Raw genomic sequence first — 20,845 nt, forward strand, 5'->3', positions numbered from 1 at the left:
TACTTCAAAATGGCAATATGCTAAAGTGTTTGACTATTTTTTTTGGAGCCAGTTGAAATGAGAAATAGTCTCTCTTACTATGTACTTTTGTATTTCCATATTCTTTTATTCCTTACTTTTCTTGTTCTCCTATAGCCACTTTCCCTGCTGTTTAATAATATAGTTCTTGTTGGTTGCCTACCACATACCAGGCATAAATACCCGTATCTCATTTAGTTTTCAAATAACTCTGTAAGGTGAAAAAACCCAATGTCACAGATGGGGAAACTGAGATTGCAAAATTAAGCTATCTGCTGAAGGCAGGGCCAGATTTTTCACTCAGTTTGGTTGGACTCTGATAGTGAGCTCTGGAACATACCTCATGGGCCTCACACTTCCATGACATTCTCTTCCTCCTTTCTCCACTTGCTTCTAATACCTGATCTCTTGCTGCTTCCAAAAGGGAGCTCTGCTGACCATGGCTAAGAGCCAAAGATCCAGAGGAGAAAGACCATGTGACTGGAAACCCCCAGCATCCAAAGTAGAAATGAGGTCCTATTTCTCTATACCATGGAAACAGAACTTGGCTTCACACATTGCCTATGCTAGTGAGCGCAATGGCCTGAGACAATGCATTAGTCCTGAATTACTAGACTTCAAATAGCTTCTCCTGATGGAAGACCTAAATTTCCATTCACGATCCATCTTACCTGTCCATAGGTAGGTGCTATACAGGGAGCTGTACAATAAAACAAACACCAGAATCTGTCCAACAAAATTTTTTTCTTTAACGAAATTCCATATCATCATTCCAGCACAGACAATAGACTGCAGAAAAAATTATGAACAAAGTCAGTCATAGTCATGTGAGTCAGACAAATGTTTTATTCACAGCAAATTCATTATAATTATTCATTTTAAAGCACTGCTGAATAATTAGCTAGTTATACTAAAACTTCAAGTTTTATGATAAAAACCCTTCTTATGGTCTTTAACAGTGTACATAATCAATTGAAACAAACATTCTAAATACTAACCTTATATTTAGTAATCATTTCCATAAAATAATAAAAAAGAAAGTAATCATTTACATAAAAAATGTTAAACGTCTTTGCATTATAATTTGAGTCATGCAAACACTAGACTAGAAGAATAAGATAGTGAGAGAGTTCAATTTTTAATGATTATTTCTATTCAAAGTACAATATGATCACCAAATGCCATTATTAGCCTCAACTTTATAAGTTCAAGACATATTGTGGTGTATAATATAATTTAGGGATAAATTAATTGTGATCAAGTTGTAATTAATTGCAATTGGTAAAAAGTAGTTTCGACTTCATAACTGGAAAAACCGAGCCAGATAATTTTCTTCTTTATAGTAGAATAATCAGTGAAAAAAGCATAGTTCTAAGTATCTGTATGTCTACTAACCTGTGCGATGAGTAAATTAGTTGTAAGCATATGTGGGAGCTGTTTGTATTTCTTACTCAAAAGAAGAATAGCCAGAGACCAGATCTTAAAGACAAAAGGTTCAAAGTTATTCAGGTTTCTTAACCTTTCGACTACTTATCAAATAACTCACTGATTGGCTTCTTTAGAGCACTCTCTTTATCCTGGTTCAGAAAGAAATTCCAATATTTTATTTACTTTAATCTGCCTAGTTCCCCAAAGAATATTAAGGTAAATTACCACACCCAATGTAAAAAAATTTTTTTAAGATTTTATTTATTTATTTGACAGAAAGAGAGATCACAAGTAGGCAGAGAGACAGCAGAGAAAGAGGAGGAAGCAGGCTCCCTGCTAAGCAGAGAGCCCAATGTAGGGCTTGATCCCAGGACCCTGCAATCATGACCTGAGCCGAAGGCAGAGGCTTAACCCACTGAGCCACCCAGGCGCCCCCCAAAGTAAAATTAATAGCATGCAGATGCAATAACATGGATGGACCCGCTAGCAGGCCCATCATGCTAAGTGAAATAATAAGTCAGACAGAGAAACACAAATACTATACCATTTCACTTCTGTGTGGAATCCGAGTAACAAACCAAATGAACAAACAAAACAAAACAGACATAGACTCATAGATACAGCAAACTGCTGGTCACCAGAGGAGGGAGGAGCAGGGTGGCAGGTGAAACAGGGGAGGCGGACTGAGAAGTACAATTATAAAATAAGTAAGTCCTGGGATGCAATGTATAACATAGGGAACATGGTCAGTAAAATTATAATAACTTCGAACAGTGACAAACAGTGCCTGGGCTTATTATGGGGATCATTTCATAATGTATAAAAGTATCGGATCACCATGATGTATTCCTGAAACTAATTATATGTCATTTATATTTTGGGGAAAACAAAGCATGGAGAGATCCTATTGAAAATTAACTGTTCAAAAATGACAGGGTCAGAAAGCCTAGGTGGCTCAGTCGGTTAAGCATCTGCCTTAAGATTAGGTCATGATCCTGGGATCATGGTCCTGCGATGGAGCCCTGCATCAGGCTCCTTGATCAGCAGGGAGCCTGCTTCTCCCTCTCCCTCTGCCTGCCGCTCCCCGTGCTTGTGCATGCTCTCTAGGTCTCTCTCTGACAAATAAATAAATAAAGTCTTTTTTAAAAAATGACAGGGTCTTTAAGAACTAATGCCTTGACCAAGGCCATGTTCTAACTTCCCCCACCTTGGGTGGCTGGGTAGGACACAGGCTCATAGCCAGCTATTCAGGAAAAGATCTTTCATGGGAGATGCAGTTACTGAACTCTTCTAATTTTGATTCCACCATTGCCTCATGAGGTATCCAAATTCCAGGCAGTCTGACTTCAAACAAAGCATACAGCCCACCTTGAGACGAACTATCTTGCATTCCTCATATTTATCAGGATTGGGTTTCTATTCTCCTTCTAAAGTGGACAGCTATGAATGCTGGTTGATTTCCTTCTTTCTTCTCCCCTCCCTATCAATCAAAATTCATATCATCCCTCTCCCTAGACTGTCCTCTTGTCGAAGAGCACAGATTTTAAGAATATGTAACAGAAGTGAAATTTCCTAGAAATTACATTAATAACACATTTACTTGTTGTCCACACACATGTTCACCCCTACCTCCTTCTTTTAACAGTAAAAGCATTTTTTCCCCACCAGAATGCTGCTTGAATTCCATAAGCAACTTGACCTACAACTCCAGTTGTTAAATGTTTTTAGTATTTAATTTGAACTAGATTTATCCAGAAAGCTTCGTTGTCATTAAATGGGTGGTTAGACAATCCCTTCCAACCCCATGATTCTACAATTAGCTAATACCAATAGTATTCGTAGAGCGATCTGCCATTTGCAGACGCTTTTTACATGTGTTGTCATATGTAATCCTTAAAAGAACCCATGGAAATAGGTAAAATTAGTATCTCTATTTGCTCGCTGAGAAAACTGCAGCTTAGAAAGACTGAGATATACGCCTAGTTGGTGGTGATAGGGCCAAAAGCCAGTGCAGAGTGCAGGGCTGACTAAATCTCATGCCTCATCTGCTACACGACTCTATCTCTCAGAAGGAAAGACACAACTCAGAAGGCTGATATCACATTTTACGGGCAGGTTTTAGTTTTCTCTATTGCATAAGAGATTTTTAAAAATAGATTTTTAAATCCCTAACTTTCTGTTACTAGCTATTTTCAAACTCATTCTGTGGTTTTCATTCATATTTACAGTGAAATGTACTTACCAAGGAGACAAGGCTGATAATACTTATATCAAAACTAACATTCTGGATGGCATATGCCAATGGCTTAGGGTCCATAGTAGGAAAGGTCAGTAACCAGGCAGAAACGTACATGATTGGCGCAGACACAAATGTGCTTATTACCATCCCTGAGGTTATCTGCAAAAAATGAAATAAAATTGAGAGAAAGGTCATAGTCTCAATAAAACAATGACCCTACATTTTAAATAGTTACAGCACACCAAGGCTTCTAAAATAAAAGCAAGAGTCACTAAAAAGACATCATAAATTCCAGCATGTTCTCAAATACTATATCCCCCTTTCTGAGAGTCCTTAAACAAAAACACAGTTAAGTTCCTTTGGCTCCACTTCCACTCTATGCTCAATTAATATTCGCACATGGAGAATATTAGACATCCCAAGCTGATGATTATCTTCTGGGTTCTAGAAAGTAAAGCATAGTAATGATCTAATTAAACTGATGACCAATTTCCTTCCACACTATTTCATAAAATATAGGGCAATAAAATCAATTTTAAAAAATTACCATGTAAACATTTTACAGATTAAATAATGGAACTAACCTTTGTTAAACAGTTTAGTTCCTTCAGGTTATATTTTGAAAACATTTAGTGCTATAGTTAACATATGCTTAGACACTGTTAATAATTCGGTGTTAATTGATTTTAGCTATTTACTGCAACTGATTATGTGGTGTTCTGCATCTGGTGAATTAACAGTGAATGAAACAGATTTTTTTTTACCCAAATTTCAAAAGTTACCATACTACAAATAAACTTTAGGCTTCAGCAGAAATACAACAATAAAATATTTAAAACTAAAAAAGACTAATGAAAAAAGTTATGGCTGCGAAAAGACCCCAGATTAAGTAATTCTATTACGTGAAGTTACGTGATGCCTCCTTATTTACAATGAAGTAGCTTTCACATATCAAATTCTCATAAAAGAAGACTGATCTCTCTGCTTTAAAAATTCATTTTTCTGCTAATTGTACAATTAAACTTAGAAGGTAGCATATACGTACAATCTCTACTTCCATGTTGAACTGTGTTGCAAAGATAGCCACTCCTGGTGCTACAGGAAAGACACCATACAAAAATGCATAATTTGATAAACTTGTATGGTTCACTATACTGTCGCCCTTGTCCAAGAGTTCCACCATTTCTCTGCACAGAAGTGGGAGCACCAGGCTGAAAAAACAAGAAATGTGTCATTCACTCGATCTCAAAGTACACTGGTCCCCAAGTTTCAGTGAACTTGGCATTACATTATTCTTCTCCTGCTCAAAAGGTCTATCTATTTGCATGCACATATTCTCTACATGCCTACTTGTGAACATTTTGAAAGAATGAAGAATTCAACTTGAGCCACTTAGGTGTAACAGTATTCTATTTTTTTTTTTTTTTAAAGATTTATTTATTTATTTATTTATTTATTTATTTGGCAGAGAGAGATCACAAGTAGGCAGAGAGGAAGGGAAGCAGGCTCCCTGCTGAACAGAGAGCCCGATGTGGGACTCGATCCCAGGACCCTGAGATCATGACCTGAGCCGAAGGCAGCGGCTTAACCCACTGAGCCACCCAGGCGCCCCGGTGTAACAGTATTCTAAAAAGTGTTTTCAACATCAGGGATTAGGAGGAAAAAACCCTCAGCTTTGGTTCCACAAATAATTTTCTCTCCAAAAATTTTTAAAAGTTGTAACTGTAGCTGCTGTTTCTTGTTTCCTCTACCAGAAAACTGAGATGTTAAAAGAAAAAAAAAAAAAAGATTGATAATCTAAGCAAACTTTTTTCAAGAAAATTAAATTTCTTTTTGGAAAGAACCCCTGGTCTTTATTATGATTTGGGGTTTAAATGGTTCATCTGTTGATAACAGTGCAGCTCATTTAGATTCTGAAAGCCAATAGAAAAATGGGCATCTTACAATTACCTCTTCATTGCTGTGAAGACAAAAGGTTTGGGCAGAGGGAACTGAAACAGCTGAGGTACAGCAGAAAAGTAGTGAAATCCAGACCTGTTGGAGAGTCAGTTATTAAACAAATCCTTTAGGATTCCATAGAAAGAGCATATAAAGGAAGCCAAGCTAATGAAGCTGTCCTCTAAAGAGAACGAGGCTGGGATTGATAACATTGTCATAGTAGCAGCTATGCTCTAGTACAGAATACAAAACTGCTCTTACATGTACTTTTTAATTTAAAAAATAGATAAAAATATCTAATAGGGATCAAAGACCCAGAAAAAAAGTTTTTTGTTTTTTGTTTTTTTTTTTTTAGGAAAAAATATTTTTACAATGAGAATATTTAAGTATTACTTGTAAGCTGAAGTTGACAATACTATTAACATTAGAACCAGGGGTGCCTGGGTGGCTCAGTGGGTTAAGCCCTTGCCTTTGGCTCTGGTCGTGATCTCCGGTCCTAGGATCGAGTCTCACATCAGGCTCTCTGCTCAGCAGGGAGCCTGCTTCCCTTCCTCTCTCTCTGCCTGCCTCTCTACCTACTTGTGATCTCTGTCAAATAAATAAATAAAATCTTAAAAAACAAACAAACAAACATTAGAACTGTATTTATGACTGTGGCAATATATTAATACTTTGTTTCCAAGGAACATAATGCCACACCATAAATAATTTTCAAAAGTTATATTCATTTTTATTATTTTGGGAAAATATAGACCCTATCTCATATTGCACTGCTTTCGTGAATTTAACAGTCTACACAAGGCTAATTTCAACAGTTAAGTATGCCCAAAGTGCGTTGGGGTAGTGTCACAGTAAAATTATGTCCCCTTCACCATGAAGTACAACTCTGTGGCTAATGAACTAAGTAAGCTGAGAACTGTTGACTAAGGAACTGATATAAACTTTATTTGATAAGCTAGGATCAGATAGTTGAGAATAATCATTTGTATGGACTTCCCTATTTAGAAAGTTCAACCGCCCACAAAATTATAGAATATTTTCTCCAAACTCATGAAAACAAGCTTGCACTCAAAATCATTGTTTTCATCATGACCAATAGGGCTTTAAAAGATTGGAAAACTCAGAGATCCTGTAAAATTTCCTTTAAAAATATGATCAAACTGGGCTCCTGGGTGGCTCAGTGGGTTAAAGCCTCTGCCTTCGGCTCAGGTCATGATCTCAGGGTCCTGGGATCGAGCCCCGCATCAGGCTCTCTGCTCAGCAGGGAGCCTGCTTCCTCCTCTCTCTCTCTGCCTGCCTCTCTACTTGTGATCTCTGTATGTCAAATAAATAAAATCTTTAAAAAAAATATGATCAAACTGGGACATTAGGAGATATTAAGTAAGATTATAAAAAAGTTAAAGGGAAACCAATAGTCTTTATCTTCTGGCAGTAAAATGGAAAGAATAACTTACACAGAATAAGGCAGTAACTTTCCACAATATACCAACACCACATTTTCCTTTAAATGACAGCTACTCAGAAGGGAGTATTACTATCAGATTATTTAGGGGAGAAAACAGTTGCAAAAACATCTCAGGAACTGGCTAAACAAGGCTTTCACAAAGTACAGTCCCCAAGTTAAAGAAATGGAACTTACAGTTTAGCGGTGATGAGAAGAATTAGTACAACAAATGCTGACTTCTTCAGTTTCTTTATTTTCCCCACCATTGTAAGACCAAGATAAAATAGAGCTGCTCCCGAGAAAGAATTTGCAAGTCCATCAAGAAAATTTTCCATATATATGGGCACCTTTTGATCAAGAATAAAATTGAAGGCAATGCCAATGAAAACCATAAATACTATTGGGTTCTGTAATACACGCAGAAGTCCAAGTCCCACAATTTTCACTTTGTTTTGAGAAGGATTTTGAGTGTCTTTCCACTTCTGGATTTCACAGAAGATAAATCCTATAGGGTTCAACATCATAAGAGATATTGGCGCCACCAAATAAATGTACTGGAGATATTCTGGGTATGTGGTTTGATACAAAGCTTCAACTGCAAAACACGAATGAAAATTGCTTTAAAAATGATTACCACAGAAATGCAGTAATATATTATGTACATAATGTTTTCCATGCTTAATTATAACATATTGTAAATTTATATAAGTAGTGCACAATGACCTCATTAGCCTACTTTGAAAAAGTAAAGTTTAGTAATAAAGCTTACAAGGAAGAAGAACACACTATATTAAATGATATTTAGCCTATGAAATGATGATAAACTTTAAAAAAATATTGTTAGTGAGGGGTGCCTGGGTGGCTCAGTCAGTTAAGCATCTGACTTCCGCTCAGGTCATGATCTCAGGGTCCTAGGGGATTGAGCCCCATGGCAGGATCTCCGCTCAGTGGGGAGTTTGCTTCTCCCTCTGCTCCTGCTCCCTTCCCTCTCTCCCTCTCGCAAATAAATAAATAAAATCTTTAACAAAATTACTGTTCGTGAGACCCACTAATTTTTACTATGGAGAGGCTAAGACTAGTCTCAAATAAAGGGCAGAATTGTAGAATCCTTAAAAAAATTTCCAAACACAGGGGCGCCTGGGTGGCTCAGTGGGTTAAAGCCTCTGCCTTCTGCTCAGGTCATGATCTCAGGGTCCTGGGGTTGAGCTCCGCATCGGGCTCTCTGCTCAGTGGAGAGCCTGCTTCCCCCTCTCTCTCTCTGCCTGCCTCTCTGCCTACTTGTGATCTCTGTCTGTTAAATAAGTAAAATCTTTAAAAAAATTTTTTTCAAACACAAATCTAGTAAGGAATTAAACATTTAAGTAGTAATAGCAACAAGGTGATTTGATTCCCTTAGAGAGGTTTCAACTGGAGTGGGAAACCGAAGCCAGACTACCAAGATTGGGAGAGAGAGTAGGAGACAATGAAAGAAATAATGGGCACTGAAGCGATAGAGTCCAAGCTATCGTGGAAAAGAAGCAAAGATGGCAGGTGGCTCTCGGACAAAATGCAGAGGAGTCAGACACAGGAGGCCCCTCCGAAGTCCAAAAATGATGAGTAGTTGGAAGGTCAGGAGTTCAGAGTAAGTCAGATAGTTGAGCTACTGATCTTAATATGTCCCAGGTGCCTAGGTCCAAGATGTGCCGTGGGAGTTGGTGGCTGAAAGGGAGTAGAGGAAACATCACTGGAGTTGGAAAAGTTAGGCACTGAGAAGGGAGAGGATTTAATGGGTAGTACACATGGATGCTAACGTCAAACCAGATAATGGCAGGGGCACCTGGGCGGCTTAGTCAGTTAAGCATCTGCCTTTGGCTCAGGTCATGATCCCAGGGTCCTGGGACTGAGCTCCATGTCAGGCTCCTTAGTGGGGAGCCTCTTCTCCCTTTCCCTCTACCTGCCACTCCCCCTGCTTATACTCTCTTCCTCTCTGTGTCAAATAAATGAATAAAATCTTTTTTAAAAAATGATAATGGCAAGACTTGGCAGTCTAGAAGACAATGAGCCAATTATTAAAGTCCTCACTAAAGGAGGAGGAATGATCAGAATGAGGTCACCAGATGAGAGCAATGAGGATGAACAGACTAGGTAGGCCATATGAAACCCAAAGAAGTAGTTCCTATGGAAGAGCAGAGAATAACGGCCTAGCAGAGGTACGAGGTGTCTATGAGGATGCCAGCTCTGCCTGCATGTAGGTTGCAGGTGAAGAGAAAATAAGCAGCCTCCATTTGAGAGGAATGAAAAGGAATGAATGCTTTCAGGAAGACCCAGCGAAGATGCTGAACAATTAGAAATGAAAAGGTGAATCTAAGGAAGGTTCAGGAGGGGAATACAGTAGAGTCATGTGAGTACACATTTAACAAACACAAATTCAACTATGCTCTCTTTTTTCCCCCACAAGGCATGTTCCCGAACACAAACTAAATAAATCACTTGTTCATGGAGGAAAAACAATGCAAGAGAAAAAAATCTGGCTGTGTTAGACTTATGAGAAATGGAACAATGTACACAAAGTACGTGTTTTGTATTTTGTGGGCGATTTAAGGGATTTTTCAAGGATGTGACGCAACATGACGACTTTGGAACCTAAGCAGTGCATGAAATGAGTCTCCCTGCAAGAGGCTAGGTGGGTTGGACTAGACTTCCAGCTGTTTGTTGGTGGACTGACAGTTGGTGGCTTGCTCTTGAGTTGATCAGAGCAACTGAGACTACTTTACCAGACTACTGGTCTCCAGGCACATTTTTGGCAATGAGTTCCAAAATTCAAGCTAATACGTATAAAGGATGATTCATAGATAATTGGAGGCTGAGAAAGATAGATTAACAACAACAACAAAAAAGAACAGCCACAATCACTTGCTAAGATAGAGGCAATCATGTGAAAAAAATGTAAGAGATTAGATTTCTCAATTTACATTAAGATAAAGTTACACAGGTAGGAAAATATATTTGTTTACTTACTCAGGATACATAAGTTCAGTTAATGTCAAGCACATGTCCGGTACAGTTATGTAACTAGATTATATAACCTATAGAAGTCTACCTGGTTCTCATTAGCTAAAATCTACTTTTTTGTAGGATTCCATTCCCTTTTTTTCAGCTAAGCACATACTGGGGTCTATAATACCCCTGAAACGAAGCAGAGGCTAAACAAAACATATTCGATTACATAAAATTTCACAAATTCTTCCCATTGATTTCCAACCTAGATATACAAGTTCTATATCTCTTAGTGGTTTTCTTTCATGTTTCATAAAGTTTCAACTTCTAAGTTAAAAAAAAAAAAAGGCGTCACTTTTGATAACTATTTCTAGACCCGTCCACTCCTTCTGAACAGATATTCCATCTCTAAGAGAAAATCTCAAGTTTTAAGATAGAGAGTACACTTTGGAAAAGCCTTATGTTTTCTATCTGAGTTCAGGAATTTTCCCAAGTGGCTAAAATAAAATGCATAAGGTGTTTCCTCTGACAACCTTCAGCAGACAAAGCCCCTTAGGCTAATGCTTTTCTCCAGAAATTTACTCTCTCTGCACTCCAGCATTTCATCACCATCTGATAATGGACCTTAGATTGTTTTAAAAGCTCAATGAAGTTTGAGCAGCAGTTTTTTATTATCTACAGCTAACCAACCACTCTGTCCAACCACTAAGTCCATTCTTCTTTCCCTGGACCTTTTCTATTTTCTTCTCTTGAGCCACTAGTCAAAAATCTCAAAATTGGATTAATGTGTTTACCAACTTAGATCCTTTTGGTTTTTCTCGACCACTCCCTTGATCCATTTTATTCACTGCTGACAATATCCTCTAAATCTTAACTTTCAAAACATAATGATTTTCCCACAGTTCTTACCTCCCACAAGAACGAGTCAACATGCTGATCATCATACCCCAACTTCTTAAAGTCTCTCTTTCCTTACCTAAATCTTGCCTACAGTTTAAGGCCTGTCTCAGGTACCAGTGCTTCCCCCTCGTCTTCAGTCTCTGTCCTGGACCTCCTCTCCTCTGAATGGCTCTGGCTTCTTTTGTTTCCTATTAGTGCCCCTTCATCCCATTCTGACTTCCTTGATGGCATCACTTCAGAGCCCTCAGGTCCCAGCACAGGGCTGAGCAAATCTGTAAATACTTGCTGAATGCAATTAGCACATCAATGAATGTCAAAGTTTTCAAAGTAAAAGTGTATTTTGTAACACACAGCGATTAATATCTAATTGTTCTTTTAGACCTCTTTCTTTTTATACCCATTTTTTTCTTTTTTCCACACGCTTAATTTTTATAAAGCAGGTTACTAGCAGCACATTTTGAGTCAGCTGAACCAGTATATGAAGGTGAAAAAGGCACAATCTAAAGGGAGAGCAAAAATTGGGAATGAATAAATATTTGTCAAATCACGAGAACAGGGCTCAATGTGGAAATTTCAGTCCACTTCTGCCATTTGTTTGCATAATTAAAGTTACATATTTATCTGTGAATTGGCATTGCTTCTATGACCAATCAAAAGATGGCTTTTTAAATTGACATATATGAAAGCAATGATCTATACCAACAAATTAGATTTATAATGATTATGTCAACCATTAAGTTCTAATTAATTAACGCTTACAAATAAAGCTCTTGGGGGGAGGAGAGAATCCTACTATGAGGAACTAAAAGACAAAATTAGCCACCCACTGGGGCTCCTATTTTGATTCCTGCCGGGCTTCAATCCCTAGCAAACAACACAAAGACCCAGACAAGATCATTCTATTATTTAATGGCATATGGTTAAATGCTTCATTTCCTTTCTGTTTACAGCTCAAGCACTAGAGCATAATTATGATTAGTCGGGGTACTTATGCTATCAGCATTGTTTGAAGAATAAATTATAGGATTTAACTATGCCTTATTAGTATCTTTTAATGACAGAGGTAGGGAATGATTCTGTTTTGCTGAAATCAACATTTCACCTTGGTAGATTCTTCCTTTCTTCTCGAACTCATAATTCTTAAAGTAACTTTGAAAAGAATTGTTGTAAAAAATAGCTAGCTTTTCTATTAGTGTGTTAAATGCACTGTAGCCTTCTGCCACTTGAATATAGATAAATCATTTGAATATAATTTCATAGGCTTATAGTTGGCATAAAATAGAGAAAAAGGAAACATGAATGTCCTTTCTCTTTATTCATTAGCTTATCTTCTACTGAGCTTTCTCCTGAGTCACCTATAAATTGGACTGATACTGTGGAACAAAAGCAGTCTTAAAAAGGACACTTCTCGTAAGATATGATGTTTATCTGTTAACAAGAGAGTGGAAATTCCTGGGAGACATCACACAACAAACAGAAAGAAAGTGTCTTCTCTCCAGAGATACAGTCTCCTCTGTTCACCCTAAGAATGCCCAGAAGGCAGATGGGTAAGGGCAGCAATAATAAATCAGCTCCTCGGAGCAGATACACAGTCCTATAGCTCTGTACTACCCCTTCCAATCTGCAGACATCTGGGAAAGCACTTTTGTGTATACTATTGGGTTTCTGGTAAGGTTATTGTCTACAACCTAATGTAGTAAGAGCTCTTACATTATTTGTAAATTTTTTTTACTTCATTTTTTTAAAGAAAGAGTTTCTTTCTTTGAAAGATTTTATTTATTTGACAGAAAGAGACGCAGTAAGAGAGAGAACACAGGCAAGGGGAGTGAGAGAGGGAAAAGCAGTCTTCCTGTGGAGCAGGCAGCTAGATGTGGGGCTCAATCCCAGGACCCCAGGATCATGACCTGAGCTGGAAGCAGATGCTCAACAACTGAGCCACCAAGGTGCCCCCATTATTTGTATTTTAAAACCAAAAAATGATGACTCAAATTTTACCAGGATAATCCTCAGGGAAATTGGACTAGCATATTAATGGGAACATGATTATTACCAAACTCAGTGATCCAATGTGGAACATAAGAAAAACAGTGATGAAGACGGCTGACTACATTTTTGATTTAGAGATTCTGCCTTAACATGAAAATGCATAAGCTCATCTAATTGGTCTTTTCCACTGCCACTCATTTCATGGAATACCTTTAGAATAATATAAAGAGGGGCGTCTAGGTGGCTCAGTGGGTTAAAGCCTCTGCCTTCAGCTCAGGTCATGATCCCAGGGCCCGCATCGGGCTCTCTCCTCACCGAGGAACCTGTTTCCTCCTCTCTCTCTGCCTGCCTCTCTGCCTACTTATGATCTCTGTCAAATAAATAAATAAAATCTTTAAAAAAAATAGAATAATATAAAGATAAAGAAGATCTTTGATTCTCTCTGATATGAATGGGTTACGGGCTAGTTAGGTCTTCTACAGATAAAATGGTATGTTACATAACTGTGTGGCATAAGAGAATGCCTAGGATTTAGAGCCAAAAGACCTAAGGTTTGGATCTCAGTCACATTAGCAGTGTGACCTGAGAGAGACAATGAAATCTCTCTAAGCCAGTCTCCTTATTTGAAAATGAGGATTAAAAATATCTGCCTTACCCCAGGTAAGTATATAAGAAAATATAAAGTTACAAATGTTAGTTCTGTTTAGTTGTGGATTTACTAGTCTATGAGAACATGAAACTATCTTTAGTTTATGCCTAAATTAAGATAATGTAATATTTGTTACTTAACACTATGATACTGAGCCATTTATAAGGTCTTTATGCCACAAATACCTCAAGTTTATATTATTTAATGCTCCTGAAGAGATGGACTTTTATTTTATTTCCACAGTGTTTTATTTCCAAAGTCTTTATTTAAATCCTTGGTTTAGGAGCACCTGGGTGGCTCATTTGTTAAGTGTCTGCCTTTGGCTCAGGTCATGATCTCAGGGTCCTGGGATCGACTTTCGCACTGGGCTCCCTGCTCTGCGGGGAAGCCTGCTTCTCCCTCTCCCTCTGTCACTCCCCCTGCTTGTGTTCCTGCTCTTATTGTGTCTCGCTCTGTCAAATAAATAAATAAAATCTTTAAAAATAAAATAAATGCTTGGTTTATCCTAATTTTAAAATTCAGTAACCTTAAAGGAACACCTTTATAGCTACTATTTATAGCTTAGTCATCTAGGAGCCTGGATTTTCCTTGCTCATAAACCTGCTTTACTCAGAGTTATTTAATTTCTAAGATTTAGCTCCATTTCTGGTAAGCAAGATGGAGGAGGGTCAAAGGAAGGGGGGAAAAAAAAAGTATACCCAGTAGAATCTTTTTGGTGCCAAAGGTGAAATAATTAACAGTTTGGGTGGGGGGAGAGTTTTAAAACTACACACTGCATAAGGAATCTGAAAGTTAATGGTAGTTTTCAGTTGTCCACTTCGATAAATTTCTTTCAGTCTCTGCTCAGAAGATATACCATCAGAGAGGCTTTTATTGACCCCCTATATCAAATAGACCCTCCTCATTCCAAGCCCTTTATACTACTTTATTTTTATGGTCCTTGTCATTACCTGATATTATTTTAATTTTAATTTTATTTTCACATTAAAATGTAAGTTTAATATGAATGAGGACTTTGTTGTAGTCCCAGCAGCTAGCACAATCATGGGTACGTAACAGTCCCTGTGAAAGTGTGAATGAATGTATGACTATATCCGTTAATATTCAGGTCCTCACACCATGACACATGGTCAAAGCATAACATAAACTGTAATTTAAAAATAAAAATATAAAAAGTAGCTACTAAGTAGTTAGTACTTAGGGTGTTCTGGAAAAAAGTGTATGTTCAAGATATTCCCAGATTGGTATGTTTTATCAGGAAAACACACATAGAAGCATAAAATTAGCCTGCCTAAAGAGTTGGAAAGGTTAAGAAGGAAATGCTGAAAAGGCAAAAGCACTCACCATTTTCATTCTTATACAAGAAATTAACTTAAACTGAAGTATACTGACTTTCTGAATAACAAGCTCAACAGCAAAATTTAATGTAAAACCATGTATATGCCAAATGGTAAGAAAAATGAGGGAGGGAAAAGAAGTCACTCATAAGTTTCCACTACTAACATTTAATAACTACTTTTATGCAGACATATATCTATCTTTCTTATGTAATTTAAATCAGAAACTGATCCCTCTGGAGCCTGAGCTTCTTTTGTGGGATTGGTGAGAAGAAAAAGAATATATTAAAAAGACGATTTATAAAGTTTATTTAGACATGACTATTTATTTTAGGTCAATATTTGAAGGAGCTTCAAACTCCAAAGTTGAGGAAAAAAGAGAATTCATCCTAAAGTGAGAAATACTTAAGAAAAAATATGAGAGTTTTTTAAATTTTTTTTTTTAAAGATTTATTCCCTTTTGGGGGTAGGCATTGTGGGTTGATACAGAGATTTGGAATGAGGTTTTGTGATTTTCCTTTTTTTTAAAGTAAACTCTACCCCCAGTGTAGGGCTCAAGTTCATGGGCCCCAAGGTCAAGAGCCACATGCTCTAAAAATTGAGCCAACCAGGTGCCCCAAGAGATATTTTTTAGATATAAGTAAATATCTACCACTAACAAATGCCTAAATAAATTAAAAGACTAAATTTTGCTACTTCCTAAAACACTCAAATTTTTTAAAAACTTGAAAAATAAAAAATAACTTACCTATAGGATATCCCAATGCAAAGTCATTACTTTGTGTGGCAAAAATAGGGAATAGTCCAGCTTTGCTAAATCGACTGTCAGGACTGGCAACCAATAAGGTTAATACACAGACAATAAAAAATACAGAAGCTTTGGCAATCAAGATACTATATAGGAAAGACCAATCCACATTGGAAAAATTAAGTACAACCATATTTTTGAATAATAAAGCTGGAAGTGCAAATCTGGAGACAAAATTTCCCAGTCCTTTGGCCTGTGTTGATGTTATGACATTAGCTCTTCCTGCTATGTAGCCACAAAGGACAATGCCAAAACATTCTAGTAAGGCTGGAAAAAGCCTCGTTATTGACATTGAAGGTGGGTCATTAGTGGAATTAAATCTATGCACCACTGTTGAGGACAAAGTCTTGCTCATATTGACTGCAATGGTTAAGTTCTCTGCAGGTAAATCAGAAAACGAATCCATTTTCTTTCACCCTCCAACTCCAACCAGATTTCTGGAAAGAAAGGAAGAAAGATTCAGTGCAACAATCAATAATGAGAATAATTCTAGTTGAAAGCATACACTAGCAAACCTAGACTTATCAAATGACCAAATAAATATATATACTTTCTTCAACAACCACCAGAGAAAAATACAATGAAAAAAAAAAAAAAGGGTGAGAGTTTTTGCTAACAATAACCTCTTTTTTTTTTTTAAGATTTTATTTATCCACTTGACACAGAGAGAGAGATCACAAGAAGGCAGAGAGAGAGAGAGAGAGAGGAGGAAGGAGGCTCCCTGATGAGCAGAGAGCCCGATGTGGGTCTTGATCCCAGGACCCTGGGATCACGACCTGAGATGAAGGCAAAGGCTTTAACCCACTGAGCCACCCAGGCGCCCCAATAATAACCTCTTTATCTCAAAGGTGGGTCAGCTCAAAATATTTATGTTGCTGTCCTATGTTCAGTATCAGACATGAATAAAATAAGATTAATAAATATGACAGTTGTAGGGCTACCCCATGGCTTTCCCCCAAGATTCACACTCGAGCTCCACCTAGTGGGTAAGAGCCTGGGGCCCACAGAGCCTCTCCTGAATGTCTACCTGCGTCCCAAATTCTCTGAAAATTTCAGTGCTCGAGGCTACATACTAGAAAGGACAGTCCTGTCTAGCCTGTGGTCATATCCGAGTAGAGGACAAGAAGAAGAGTATAGTAGAATATCACACAGTAACTTTATCCAGTAATTTTCCTCATCTGTGAAATGGCAATGATAGTACCTACCTCATGGGGACTTGAGATTAAGTCCTTATAATCACGTCTGACACAAAGTAATCACTTAACAAAAGTTAAATACAACTTTTGGTAGCCCATAAAAGAGAATGAAAGAAATGATGATGGCATCCCATCAGGCTACCCTTAGCTCCATTTAAAGTAGCCTCATATATTTGCCTTCTTGATTGCTCCATAGTCTCTTTGTGTCACAGGGGCTTTGTACATGCAGTTCAGTATAAAATGTTCTCTTCTTTACTTGCCACTGTCTGTATAATAATACGTGTTCACCCTCTAAATCATATAGTTCAGGAGTTTCTTCACCACATTAGGCGTCATTAACCCCATAGCTAGGTCTTTATCAAGTAGAATCATGTTCTTTACCTGTAGGCTACTTTTCTCAGTTTATAATTATACCATGCATTAGAATGACTATTTGGTTTATGTCTATCTCTTTCACTAGACTTTAAGTGCCACTGAAGTAGGAACTCTGCATGTTTTTGCTCACTGTTGTACCCCCAACATCCAGCACGGTGCCTGGCACACAGGAGGCACTAATACAATACACAGTTATTATATATAATTAATTATATAATTATGTATATATATGATATATATATTAATGATGAATGACTAAAATATTAAACTTTTCACCTTTTAGTGGATTAATGTTCTCTTTTTTTAAATTTTTTATTTATTTATTTGATAGACAGAGAGAGATCACAAGTAGGCAGAGAGAGAGGGGGAAGCAGGCTCCCTGCTGAGCAGAGAGCCCGATGTGGGGCTCGATCCCAGGACCCTGAGATCATGACCTGAGCTGAAGGCAGAGGCTTAAACCACTGAGCCACCCAGGCGCCCCTCAATGTTCTCTTTTATGAACTATCTAGTTCATGGACAGAAACCTTTTTTTCCTGAATGATAAAGTATTCTAAGTTTTACACTACAGCAACAGGCCCAAGACCAAAATGTTAAAGAACACAAAATGTGTTGTGAAATGTTCTAAAGATGTTCAGAAAATGCTAAAGCAAGAAAATACTTTATGCTAACATTACAATAGTTATCAGATTCCTTCTTGTTGCCAGGGACACAATGAATATGAGGTTTGGGCAACTTTGCAACTAATCGGCTTTAATTAGTAATTTGAAATTAATATGGTGACAATTGCCAATTTCTAAGTGATTATTCAGGGTTGATCATCTAAAGTGGCCTTATATAATGTAGAAAGTAAAAGCGCCCATGATTCCTGAAATTTACAATGCCAAGGGGTAAGGTTTCAAATACCCACATGACATTAAAAAAAGACTCAGGTAGCAGACCAGAGATCAGCAGCAACTGATACATGGGGTGTGGATATGATAATTTTCTCTAGGCTACCCTCATATAAACTGAACCATTTAAAAACCGTACATTTAATCTGGATCAGGACAAGTATTTTTCTACCAGGATTAGATAGGAGGGGTTAACATACACAAAACCTACAATAATCACATACTTGAAGTTTACCAAATAATCATCAAATTATATCCTGGAAAAAAGCTAATGGTTGGGACAGGTACCATTAGTTGAAGGAGCTGATAAAAAGTGTTAAACATTTGGAGCTCCTAACGTGTGGACTTAAAGAGGCAATGTTAAAGAAGAAGGAGATAAACTTCTCCAGTCTTATTTCTTTAAAGTTCCCTACATTTGTTTGCCTAGAATGTCACTAACTCATACTGCTCACTACCCTTTATTTGTACTACACTCACATATCAATGTTTTACGATAATTTATTAACCAACAGTTTTAACTAAAATAGTGGTTGTTCACTGAAAAGAGCCAAATAGACCTGAACCCAGTTTGGGGACTTATAACTTAAGAACTTTTTGGGCAAGTTAAATATCCTCTCTGAACCTTAGCTTCTTCAACTGTAAAATGAGAGTGAAAACCTACTTAAAGGGATATTGTGAGGATATGAGACTTCATACACAGCTTTTCACAGAGTAGGTCTTCAAGAAATGGTAGCAACTGCTATTAGAAGTGTGGCCATGAGGGGCGCCTGGGTGGCTCAGTGGGTTAAAGCCTCTGCCTTCGGCTCAGGTCATGATCCCAGGGTCCTGGGATCGAGCCCTGCATCGGGTCTCTGCTCGGCAGGGAGCCTGCTTTCCCCTCTCTCTCTGCCTGCCTCTCTGCTAGTTGTGATCTCTGTCAAATAGATAAATAAAATCTTAAAAAAAAAAAAGAAGAAGTGTGGCCATGAGAATGGCAACAGATGAAACATAATTCATTGTCTTATGCCCATTCTTCAAACTTGGTATTAAAGATTTCTCCAACTAAAACAGAGATGAGATGGGTCATAGGTTTCTAGCTTTTATTTCATACCAAACTAAGTGGAGTTCAAATGAATTCAGTTTAATCTTAAATTGTTTTTAGCAGGGAAGGGAGAGATCTTCATTTTCATCAACAAGATGGTCAAATAGTTGTAGCACTGCCCAGGATTAACCTTACGTTAGTCAAAAATTAAAAGAAAAACTTTGAGAAGTAATCTGCCCCTTCCCAGGAAGATTCCTTTAATATTCCTCAACATCATAAAAGCAATACTTGCTAACAGAGGAAAGGTTAAAACAACCCAAAAAAGCACTTACAAAGGTTTTCATCTCCCCGCCCGCCCCCCGACCACAACGGAAGAGTATATACTTTTTAAAGCATTCTTTGAAAATGAACAGGACAACAGCAAAGGAAGTTTTTAAAAAATTACATCCAGTCCTTCCATCTCATTAAAAACAAGAGTTGCTAAAAGAACAAACAAGTTGACCTGTCACAGTAAAAGACTGCTCCCTGGCCACACTCACTGGGGTGAGGAGTGGAGAAATGCTATATACAACCCCCTTGTAGCCACTGATAGCTGGTTGAGATAACTGCAAGGAACCACTGAAACTGTAAACAACTGCCATTGTTAAGTGAAAATGGGGAAGAGGGTTCTGATTTATTTCAAAGAGAAAGCTTTGAAACACCCAATATCCATTATCCTGTGGGAAAAGCATAACAGAGAATAATACTATTAAAGCACTTCAACATCAACAGTCACACCATCCGCCCACTCCCACCTACTTGCAAAGGACCAAATGTCCTCCCTAGAGACCTAGGGTGGGGAGTGCTGAACACGGCCTCTTCCCTTGTCAGCAGGGACAGACTTTGGCCCTCTAAGATAAGGATGTGGAAAGTCCTTAACCAGACTGCCCAGAGACCAGCTGCCACCCAATGCCCAGGCAGACAGCAGTGGAAGTGGAAAGGCAGACTGGGGTCTGTGCCTGGGCTTAAAAAGTTGGTCTCAGGGGCGCCTGGGTGGCTCAGTGGGTTAAGCCGCTGCCTTCGGCTCAGGTCATGATCTCAGAGTCCTGGGATCGAGCCTCGCATCGGGCTCTCTGCTCCGCAGGGAACCTGCTTTCTCCTCTCTCTCTGCCTGCCTCTCTGCCTACTTGTGATTTCTCTCTGTCAAATAAATAAAATCTTAAAAAAAAAGAAAAAAAAAAAAGTTGGTCTCAGCTTCCCCAGGGCATGGGAATCACAACGTCATGGTATCCGACATGCTCCAAAAAGGGGTAAGGAAGAAAATTTGGTGTAGCGCTCCAGCTAGTGCCCATGCAAAAGCTCCCAGGAGGGTAGACACTGAGGCCACCCCCTCGGGATAAAAGGAAGAATTTGAGAATGTCAGCGTGGGCATACGAGCAATGAAGCGCTCCTCAAACTGGGGTATGGCTGTTCTGTCACCGGAGGGGACAAGTGGTCCCTTCCCCTACATTAAGTCTCTCTGGGTGGCTCTGGAGGTCCTAAAAGCGGGGCAGGCGCAGGCAGTGGACTGCATGCCGGGGTGCCAAGGGCAGGGCACTGCCCACTTGCCAGACCTGACAGGCGGGGATGGGGGCACCAAGGGTACCCAAGGCCGACCCAGG

General features: G+C 38.4%; 1 protein-coding gene across 3 annotated transcripts in view; it reads right to left on the bottom strand.

Annotated features, from left to right (window-relative positions):
• GPR155 (G protein-coupled receptor 155) overlaps positions 1–20,845 on the bottom strand; it is a 42,848-nt gene that overhangs the window by 21,785 nt on the left and 218 nt on the right. For all 3 annotated transcript variants that reach the window (XM_044242365.1, XM_044242366.1, XM_044242367.1), the window contains exons 2-7: positions 15,664–16,160; positions 7,263–7,662; positions 4,731–4,896; positions 3,689–3,844; positions 1,414–1,497; positions 690–807 (exon numbers count right to left, since the gene is read on the bottom strand). In XM_044242365.1, coding sequence (XP_044098300.1) covers positions 690–807; positions 1,414–1,497; positions 3,689–3,844; positions 4,731–4,896; positions 7,263–7,662; positions 15,664–16,129 — 1,390 coding nt within the window. In that variant the 5' untranslated portion in view covers positions 16,130–16,160. The remainder of the gene's footprint in view (positions 1–689; positions 808–1,413; positions 1,498–3,688; positions 3,845–4,730; positions 4,897–7,262; positions 7,663–15,663; positions 16,161–20,845) is intronic.

The sequence above is a fragment of the Neovison vison genome, chromosome 3, assembly GCF_020171115.1.
Source record: "Neovison vison isolate M4711 chromosome 3, ASM_NN_V1, whole genome shotgun sequence".
NCBI lineage: Eukaryota > Metazoa > Chordata > Mammalia > Carnivora > Mustelidae > Neogale > Neogale vison.